Here is a 10,447-nt window from a genome sequence, read left to right on the forward strand (position 1 = left end):
AAGTCTGCGGTCAGAAATACTATACTGCAGGGTTGATTCAAATACCTAACGCCAACTGATTTGTGCAGACTACAATTGATGTTTGTTCTCAAGAGAAAAGTCGTTGATTTTACTATTAGACCCATATCCAAGTTAAGTAGTAATAAATACCATATTTCATAGTACTTTCAGCAATTATACCAGGTGTATTTCAACAATATTTAGCACTTGAATTTAGCGCATTTACAGGGAAACCAACTGTGTGATATAGTATTTTTAAAAACAGAGAATGATATGGTTGAGCACATCGCGGTAAAATTAACGGTATTTTTTTTTTTAATAATAAACGTTCGATTTCAATACATTTTATTTACATGTTCCATTTAGTGTTTATTAAAAGTATTTCTTTAATCGAAGGTAACCTTGTTATCTGTTTGGTTTTGCCTATCACATAGATACGAAAATAAAATATTTTTCTCTTTAAGTTCCTGACGCAAAAGCTCTACTACTTCTCGGAATTCAATTCAACACATATCAGTTTGCGCTCGTAGAAACGATGGCAGCTTTCTTGATGACGTACGAACCGGCTTGACCCCATGGAAAATGGAACAACAGATGAAATCTCGGGTATCTGAAATAGCAAACAATTGAAGAATATTACAAAAACATATCGATGTATTGTTTTACCTTTACCTCTAGATGGTTCAAAAAATTGTCGAGAATAATCGTCCTTCAATCCATTTTGATCTACATATGATAAGAATTGTTGAATAAATCTTTCCCGTGTGTCCTTCGAGGATTGTCCAATTTTCATATATAGAATCAAAATCCGCGTCGATCTAAACTCAGAGAAAAATTAATATGGCTCATTAAATATGCTTTTTCCATGAAACAGCTTACCAAAAGGTATACAGTCCAAAGACAGTCTTAATCACTCGGCCAGTACATTTATTTTGCCAGCAAATGTGTCTTTTAAGATGGTTTGTATGCGTAGCAAAAACGAGTCGCTCCAAAGATCAAAAAATTTATCAGCCAGTTGTAAATAGTTTCGAAGCCAAATTTTGAAAGAATTCTGCTTTCCGATATCTGAAAGATACAATGTGTATAAGCAAAAAGCCAGATAAATTTATCTGATACGACATTACCTTCGCCAGTTAATCCAAGCGTCTTCTCCTTAACAACTTTCCAATAATTGGCATCAGTTTGTTGAAATTGTTGTCTTTCCAACCAGCGTTGCCAGGTCATTTTTTCAAAAATCTGGAAAAGGCAAAATGAAAATCTGGAAAAAATGGCAGTCATTTCGTGGGGTGAAAGGTTAATTTTTCAAATAAAAGGCTTGGGGTACGCAAAATTTGAGGTGACAAAATTGCAAAATTTCGCGCCAAAATTGAAGTGATGACCTTTTTGCGGAACAGAGAAAATAAAATCTGGATAAAATCTGGATCATCCATGAAAAATCTGGATAATTGGACATCAAAGCTGTCTACCTGGATACATGTTCAAAAATCTGGATAATCCAGCTAAATCTGGATACCTGGCAACGCTGTTTCCAACAGAGAATGTTTCTTCCGATTGTGGTAGCGATCGCGTAAGAGTCCAGAGGGATGCGTTTTTCCAATCGTACAGTCTTGAAAGATATAGAAGAATTCCTGTAATAAAAAGTAACAATAAAAATAGAACGATTATGTTAAAAATCTTTTTACGGCTAGTTCTAGAAGAAACAGTGATACACTGCCAAAATTTGAGCGTTCGTTAGCTGTCCACTATGATGTGGGTCAGAAATTTCCTGTGCTGCGAGTCTAATCTGTCCTCAAGAATATTTTGGGTAACCGATGTTGACGATCTTCGGGAATAGTGTGCTTCCAGGCCAATTTTGTAATTTTCACTTGATGGCATACTTCTGACCCACTTAAACACAGAAAAATCTCTTGCAACTCAACTTGATCGACATATTTTAGGTTACTCCATGTTCTAAATAAAAAAATGAACACTGTCATAATAAACGTACCGGAATATATCGATCGTTCAAAGTGGGTAGAATTTATGTTGTTTTTGGAGATAGAAATGATGACAGCTGTTCGCTTAACAGATTTGTGCTCTAACCAGCACTACAAAGCAACCAGAGAAGTACATGAAGAGTAACCAGGAACTAACCGATTACGATTAAATACACAGAAGGATCTATTCCCGATTCATTCACTAAAAGATTTCGAAGCTCAGGAATTTCATCATGCTCTGAAAATTGAAAATATGTGCAGATATTTTTATCCGAAATACATAACTTGAGATTTACTTTGAATCAGTAAAGGATCCGCAAAAAGATCATCAATTATTATTTTGAATTTTTTTTTTCACCTGTGCTTATTATTATAAATAAAAAAAAAACAACGCAACTAAACACAAACCGCATCAGTTAACTTGCAAAACCAAAATGGCTGTCAGAAAAACTGTGGGCCAAATCGTCATTGATATGCGCTTATTTTTACTATGTAGTCTGTCACACTGACAGAAATGTATTAGACCAAAATGCATAACATAATAGATTCCACTTCAGAAAGGTTTTTATTTTCAATGCGAAAAGTTGGTAAGAACACTACGACAAAATCGTGGGGGACATAGTAATTTAAATTAAATCCACTGTATGCGTAACAAAATAGTGTTTTATATTGACAATTATTGATAATTGTAGTTATGAAAACAGTTTGTAGCAGTTGACAACATGGCTCAAAGACATTTGACGCAAACTTACAAATTTCGAAATTCGCGTTGCATGCGAAAATCAAGGAAGGAAATATTTTTGCTCTTGTCATCTCGCACATTTTGACAATTGCATATGAGAGTTCACGTTGGTGCGAGCCAACTAGCTGACATCGGATGGTTTCGGATTGTAGAAGATGTCGTTAGACCACGCGAATAAATTAGAAAAGAACCATATTTAATAACGTGTACGTCTCACAGTTGTCCATTGATGTGAACTTTTGTAATAAGTACACAGTATCACCGTATCTTAAGTTGGAATGAAAAGAAAGGAACAAAATGTGTGAGTGTGTGTGTGCTTGACAGCGGAAACACTCAAATGCTAGAGCTAAACGAAGGGCGCAATGTTAATTTCTACACTCCTTCTTAGTGCGTACCGTCTTGTCTACATTCCTAACATTTACGAAAAACGCCGGAGTTTCAGAGCCCCTAGAGGCTTCGTAAGTAGGTCTACCGCCATTGAATCTGTTGAGCAGTATCTAATTTCGATTCTGTTTTTTTTGCATAAATTTTCCACGAACTGTTCCTTAGTTTCAATATGCTTGGACCTTCTCGTAACTCGTTCCGATTTGATGAGAGCTATGCAACTTTGGTTGTCTTCGTGGATTACTGTAGCATGTTGTTGCTTCTAACCCAAGTATTTTAGTAATGCTCGTAACCATATAACTTTCTGGCATGCTTCACACAGAGAGACGTGTTCCGCTTCCATTTAAGAGAGAGTCACTGAACATTGTTTTCGACTTATCCACGAAATGGCTGCGCCACCGAACAAAAAAGCAACACCGGACGTAGATTTCCGACTTACCCCTTCGCCTACCCAGTCAGCATCAGCAAAGCCGATAACATCTACAGTCTCCCCATTAAACGAAAGTTTCCAACACTTTGTGCCAAGAAGATAGCGCATCATTCTTTTTGCAGCTACACGGCAGCCTGTGAAGGATTGCTAACTTGTCTGCCTAAAACGGAAGTGCTCACAGAGATATCCGGTCGTGTGTGTACTACTACGTAAAGTAATGCACCAACTTAACTCCTGTAAACCGATGGGTCTTCCAATTTTTCCTTGCATTTCTGCTTTAAAAATTATTCATCCATAGGTGTTTTTGCATGTTTGGCGTTCGTCATCCCAAATCGAGCAGCTAACCTCTCATATTGAGACTCAATATGACTACACAAGCTCAAACTGTAGTTTCCCTTCGCACGTGCGATTTCCACGCCCAAGAAGTATTTTAGTTCTCCGAGATTCGTTATATCCAGCTGCATTTTCAAAACTTGAAGAGTGGCTGCTTCATCGGTGCAAGCAAGAACGATGTCGTCGACAAGCACCAGCAGATATGCTAACTTTCCATTGATAGTTTTGACATACAAACAGGCATCTGCTGAACTCTGGTTAAATCCCATCTGTATCAAGATGTGTAATCGATTATTCCAGCATCTGGAACTTTGTTTTAAACCATAAATGTTACGTCTTAGGTGGCACACTTGATCTTCTTTTCCTCTCACTTCCAAACCTGGAGGTTGCTTCATTAATAACTCCTCCTGAAGCTCGCCGTGTAGGTATGCAGTTTTAACATCAAAATGTATGAGCGGAACAGCTAGTAACGCCCTGGAAAATGTGCTTGTAACGGGCGCGTATACTTCTTCGTAGTCAGGGCCGGATTTACGATTGTGGGGGCCCGGGGCCCAGTTATAGTGGGGGCCCCGAAATAAAACAAAACCTTTTTTTTATCGTACGAGTTAAAAACATTTATTTGCTATTGAAAAGTTATCAAAAATTTGTTAAAATTTTTTCTTACGTGTTGTTTTGCAGAAAACTTATTATTTCAATAATCAACATTCAACTCCTTCAGTATACTCGTACACGAAACTTAATAATGCTAAGTTTGACTGCCTTTCATTCTCCACAGTCGTACGCAACCTATTTTTAATTAGTTTCATCTTCGATTTTTTTTCTTGACACCTGAAAAAAAAACCTAATTTGAAAAAATTGCGATCCACAGGCAAAAATTTGCACACAATTTGAGAAAGACTGCGCAAATATAAGAAGACTCTGACAATAATCTTCAGTAACTAGGAAAAAACTACACACATCTGCAGGTCAATAAAATCTGCACACGAACTCAGAAAATCTGCATTTTGCAAAGCACATCTGGTGTTCCTGATTCGGACAAGTTAGCAAAAGCAATGCATTAAAAAAACTTGTGGGTTATTTTTTTCTCTGCTTTATCTCCCATGCGCGCTGGTTCGATTCAAATGGTGTGTTAATGTGTGTCATTCCAAGAGAATCCAAGGCAGGGATGCCACATATACAGATTTTTCTGTATTTTACAGATTTTTGAACTAAAAAAGCAATACAGAATCTGTATTACAGAATTACAGAATATTGTCAAAAATACAGATTTTACAGAATCTTTTGCTATTCGAAATGAAATCAATTTTTTGGAAGGTTAAATTCAATTCAACGACTTTCAAACTTTTGTGAAAAAACCTGATGCTGTTTATGTTAGTATCGTTGCAGAAGAAGAGGGATGAGGCTTGGACGAAGGCGGAAAATAACGTTTCGAAATATTTGACGGGATTTCTATTTAAAATTTGTAAAAAATTTGTAATTTGTAAAAAATTGCAAAGCTGTTCGATTTTATCGACCCTGTTGTAAAAACGGTAGCTTTATTCAATTCTAAACATTCGTGAAATTGGAAAATTTAAATGATTTGATTTCCAAAATTCGTAACAGTAACTGATCGACAAGACATGAATAACGAGTTTTACTTGCTAAGAACAAACTTTTTGACCGGAAGATTCGATGAAACAGATGACTTAACTTGGTCTGAGTAGTTGGACGCCACAATGCCAATGGTAAATTCATGTTTCCGTTACTGAGATCATTTGTGCGAATTTTTTCAATAATTCCACATTCTTCGGCTTTTGTAGAACGCATATTTTCAATATATAATTGCAGCAAGTCTAAAGCCAGAAATCTCATGGCCCCTAAGCTTATGAGCTCAATTTTAAAAGCTAAAAGCTACGTTGCTAACCAAGCAGGAGCTACTAGAATTAAATTAACAAAAACATGCATGAACATCACGTAAAGATAAATAAGCAATATCGTGTTCAGTTACTACATTTGATTAACTCGCCTAATTATAAGTTTGGAACCAATAAAAAATTAGGCCAAAGCAAAAAATGGTGATTTGTTTCAATATATTCTTTAAGGAAGAAGATTTTCATGCAACATTTTTAGTTTGCTGGATACAGATTTTTATATAGATTTTTTAGCCCGTGAAACAGATAATACAGACATTTTCGAGCAAAAATACAGAAATAAATGTGGCAACCCTGATCCAAGGTGAACTCTTATGGATGTAGTTGTGATATTGGCGCTAGCGAAAAAATAACACTGAAAGAAAGTGTCAGATTGAAATGGTCTGATCAAATTTTCTTACTGTAAATCGAACTTTTGATTAAATCTCATTTTTTAAAGAGAAAAAATCTTTTTCTCAATTTGTGGGGGCCCAAAAAATGCCCCCATAAATCCGACTCTGTTCGTAGGCCACACCTTGTTTTTGCGAATACCCTTGCAATACCGGGCTTTGTACTTGACTAATTTGCCAAGTGCATAAAATTTCATTTTAAATATCCATCTACTACCTTTTGCTTTTCTCCAGTCAGGCAATTCAGTCAATTTCCACATTCCATTCGTTTCATGACTTAACAATTTCTCTTACGTGGCCTTTTCCCAATTTACAGCATCATTTGATCACAAAAAACAGACGTGCCTCTTCGAACAGCAATCCTGAAAAATCTTCGTCAAAATTTCGGGGTTCCTCCTTCGCCAAACACACATTGGCTGCCATATCAAAACGCCTCGGCTTTTTTCCTTTGTTGATTCTCGAAGAACGTGTTAATCCTGAAGAAAATCCTTCAAACACTGGTTCTTCTGTATCGCCAAAAAATTCGTTCTCTGAGGCACTATCGTAGCTGGTATCCGCTGCATTGAGCTTAGTGGCCTTTTCATCCAACTTTCTCCGCTTTTCAGCCGGTACATGCACCCAGGCGTTCGATCCGAACGAGTAGTGACATAGTTTATTTCTCTTCATACTATTCGCACTATGCCCGAACACTTTCAATGCTTTATCTACCACTTAATTTTCACAACGACGCCTCCATTCATCTAAAAATTTACCCTTCACGAAATCGAGTCTCAGCTCTTCCGCCGGACGACTTTCCAGTGCAAAAAGTAGCGCGTCGTAATTTTTTGGTAGACCCGACATTATAATAGCAACAACAAGGTGTTCTTCCAACTTTTCACCGATCGAATTTAACCTATGCACTAGTTCTATTATTTGCATCACGTGTTCCGACATGTTCCCGCCTGTTGTCAATCTCAACGAAAGTAATTTTCATAAAACATGTATTTTATTGGTGAAAGAGTCTCGTTCATGAGAGCTCTTCAGTGCTAACCACATTTCATCTGCCGATTTTGCACTCATAACGTGACATAACTGTGAGTTTGCTAACACCAGTCCAATAATCGCACGAGCTTTTCCATCCTACGTTTTCCACACTTGTGTCGGGTCCAGCTTACCCAGTGAAATTTATTGAGCCTTTCCAACACGATCTTTGCATCCGCCATCTTTTATATAAAAACCACCATGTGAATAAAAAAGAATCCAATTATACGAAAAATTCTGTTTTCTTCAATAATCGAAAGTCACTGTATACCCGCGCGCGACTCGTCACTGGGTCGTTAACCTGTGGAGGGGTTTCGGATTGTAAAAGATGTCTAGACCACGGAAATAAATTAGAAAAGAACGATATTTAATAACGTGTACGTCTCACAGTATCTTAAGTTGGAAAGAAAAGAAAGTTACAAAGTGTGTGTGTGTGCTTGACAGCGGAAACACTTAACCGCTAGAGCTAAACGGGGGGCGCACTGTTAATTTCTACACATAGAACGGTGTCAAACTGGTACTGTACAAAAGCGGAGAGACAGAAGAACCGGAGGCGACCAGTCTCGAAACTAACACTATCGATGGCCAGCCTGATGCAAAGAAGGAAAAGCCATCATAACACCCGATAAAGATGATGTTGATGACAATGCTGATGTCGCGCTTCCAGAATGTGTCAACTGCCCAGCAGATGTGACAACCAGGCAATGCGAACGAGAGCGCAAGCTTCCCGGTAATTCCGAGAACCGTGACGATTCGGCGATAGCCTCTGCGTTGGAAGCTGAGATGTTCGTGGAAAAACTACCAACCACGATCGATGAATTGCGTCGCCAGAGCGATTGGCCGCAATTGGAAGAGGCTATCAACAACGAAATGACTTCACTACGAAAGAACAAAACCTGGGAGTTTGTTCCGAAGCCGCAAGACAAAAACATCGTCGATTGCAAGTGGGAGTTCAAAATCAAGAGATATGAAGCTGGAAACGTCGACCGGTAGAAAGCCCGCCTAGTTGCCAAGAGCTACTCTCAATGCCAGGGGCATGACTATGACGAAATGTATATACCGCTAGCAAAGGCGACCACGGTGAGTGTGCTGTTGGCGATGGCAAACCAAATGCGGTACAACATGCATTCTTAAATGAACAACTGAAGGAGATATTTATGCGACAACCAGAGAGATTCGAGCATGATCCTGGGCTCGCCTGTCGTCTGGAGAAATTCCATTATGGATTGAAACAGGCTCCCCGAAGCTGGAACTCGGAGTTTCATACTTTTGTTCTTGAGCTAGGTTTTCTACGTTCCTACTTGGATAGCTGTCTCTACTTATGGAAGGCTATTGAAGACATAATTTTGGTATCCAAACGCTTGAATATAATCGCTGAAATAAAGAAAAGGTTATCAGCGAGATTCGAGATGACTGAGATCACTCTAAGGGGACCATTAAGATCAGTTAACCAAAGTATGTGAATGATCTATTACGGCGTTTTGTTATGATAGAATGCAAGCCTGCACCGACGCCGCTGGATCCAAACCTCAAACTGAAACAATGTAAGAGCGAACCTTTGACCACAGAACTGTTTCGTGAGCTGATGAGATGACGCTATCTTCGAGGCCGGACATCAATGCAGCAATTATCAATCCGCACTCAAGGGAGTACACTGTAGTCATCTGAAGCGCATCCTACGTTACCTGAAGGGAACCATAGAAGTATGTTCCAAGTCTTCGCTGGATCATTTTGCTGGATGACCCGCAAGCAAAGTACCGTCGCATTATCTCCAACTAAAGCCGACTACGTGTCCCTCAGCCATGCTATCTGTGAAGCTATCTAACTGAGAAACCTTATTATCGAGATCAGAATCAATTTACACCCACCTGTAGTGCTCCATGAAGACAACCAGTCATGTATATGCATTGCCTAAGAACCACGCGACCACAAAAGGATGAAACATGTAGATATTAAGCGTTCGGGACGCTAAAAACCAAGTTAGGATGATTCGGATGAGTAGGGGTGTTGGATAGCAACCGACCAATGTTGTATGACAACCTAAACTAACAAGACTAAGCTATCCTAGTTAAGTTGTAAAATAAAATATTCATCATTCCAATTCAAGCCTTAACAAACCTAGAAGTGTTTTCCATTTCACTGTGTCTACTTAATAAAAACAGTGCGCATTTAATGGCTATTCAAGAACACCATCATGCTTTCCAATGATAATATGCATAACTATAATTCAAAAACAGTATTAACATTTAATCTTGATGCGACTTCTTATTATGCAGCGTGTCATTTCTATGAATAAATTCTTCTGTTTCTACTTTCCTCTTACTACCGTCGACTGTCTTTGATAATGAACTAGTAATACTGTAATCTTCGTTCAATTTCTTTGCTAGAAAATATATCTCTGCTAAAGCTATTATTAAAGCAATTATTATGCCTAGCAATAGTCGAAATCCGAAATCCAGTTGTCCAACAATCAGTTCGATTCCAATAAAGCCAAATGCAAATCCAGCAATCACCGAAAATATGAATTGCCCGACGGCTATAAGTTGTCGGTTTATTTGTTTCGCTGAAAAGTAAAATAAAAAACAATCATTTTATTTTTCATCAGATACATAGTCGAAAAAGAAACCATTTTATAAAAAAATGTCAAATTTCCATTTTATGAGCTATGTATTGGAGAAGAAGTGCAATTCCATAAAAACGATTTACCATTTGTTTTGAACTTTTTTGATCTGGCTGTACCTGTACAAATGTTTTTATGTGCTAGAGATGACAAAAATATACAGTCATCCCAATATTATGGGCCAGTCTACACTTTGTGTTGGTTTCTAACATATTTCAATAACTTTAAATAGTCAAATATAGGTTTAGAGAACGTGAACAACGTTCACCAAACTTAAATTTGACTATTACAAGTTATTGACATACGTTAGAAACCAATAGAAAGTGTATTGGCCCATATTACTGGTTGGCCCATAATACTGGGATGACTGTATGTACTAATACATAAAAAGCTTAATTTTTCCTTCAAAAATTTTCTAACGTTTGCAAAACCATTAATAGTTGTTTGAACTTGAAGAAAAAAAAACAAGTATATTCCAGAAAAAATACTTGTGTTTGGAGTAAATTTTTTGTTATATGTATAAAGTTATTATCTACAATTTTGTTGAAGACAAAAATCCAGATTACAGTAGTCACCCGATTATATTACTCTCCGATTTTGTCTGCCCCCGGTTTTATCACCTTTTCACCCGATTTTATCATCA

At 37.7% G+C, this 10,447-nt stretch overlaps 1 protein-coding gene across 5 annotated transcripts in view; it reads right to left on the minus strand.

The window, feature by feature from the left end:
* Positions 1-275: 275 nt before the first annotated feature.
* Positions 276-10,447, minus strand: part of LOC129718952 (uncharacterized) — a 47,923-nt gene continuing 37,751 nt past the window's right edge. The window contains exons 3-7 of one of the 5 annotated variants that reach the window (XM_055670207.1): positions 1,514-1,628; positions 1,125-1,258; positions 880-1,065; positions 667-818; positions 276-610 (exon numbers count right to left, since the gene is read on the minus strand). In XM_055670207.1, the coding sequence (XP_055526182.1) occupies positions 911-1,065; positions 1,125-1,258; positions 1,514-1,628 (404 nt within the window). In that variant the 3' untranslated portion in view covers positions 276-610; positions 667-818; positions 880-910. Of the gene's footprint in view, positions 611-666; positions 819-879; positions 1,066-1,124; positions 1,259-1,513; positions 1,629-7,530; positions 9,748-10,447 lie in introns of those variants that run through there. The other 4 variants (XR_008727093.1, XM_055670206.1, XM_055670209.1 and 1 more) reach the window with 4 other exon arrangements.

This window comes from Wyeomyia smithii, chromosome 1, assembly GCF_029784165.1.
Source record: "Wyeomyia smithii strain HCP4-BCI-WySm-NY-G18 chromosome 1, ASM2978416v1, whole genome shotgun sequence".
NCBI classification, from domain to species: Eukaryota; Metazoa; Arthropoda; class Insecta; order Diptera; family Culicidae; genus Wyeomyia; species Wyeomyia smithii.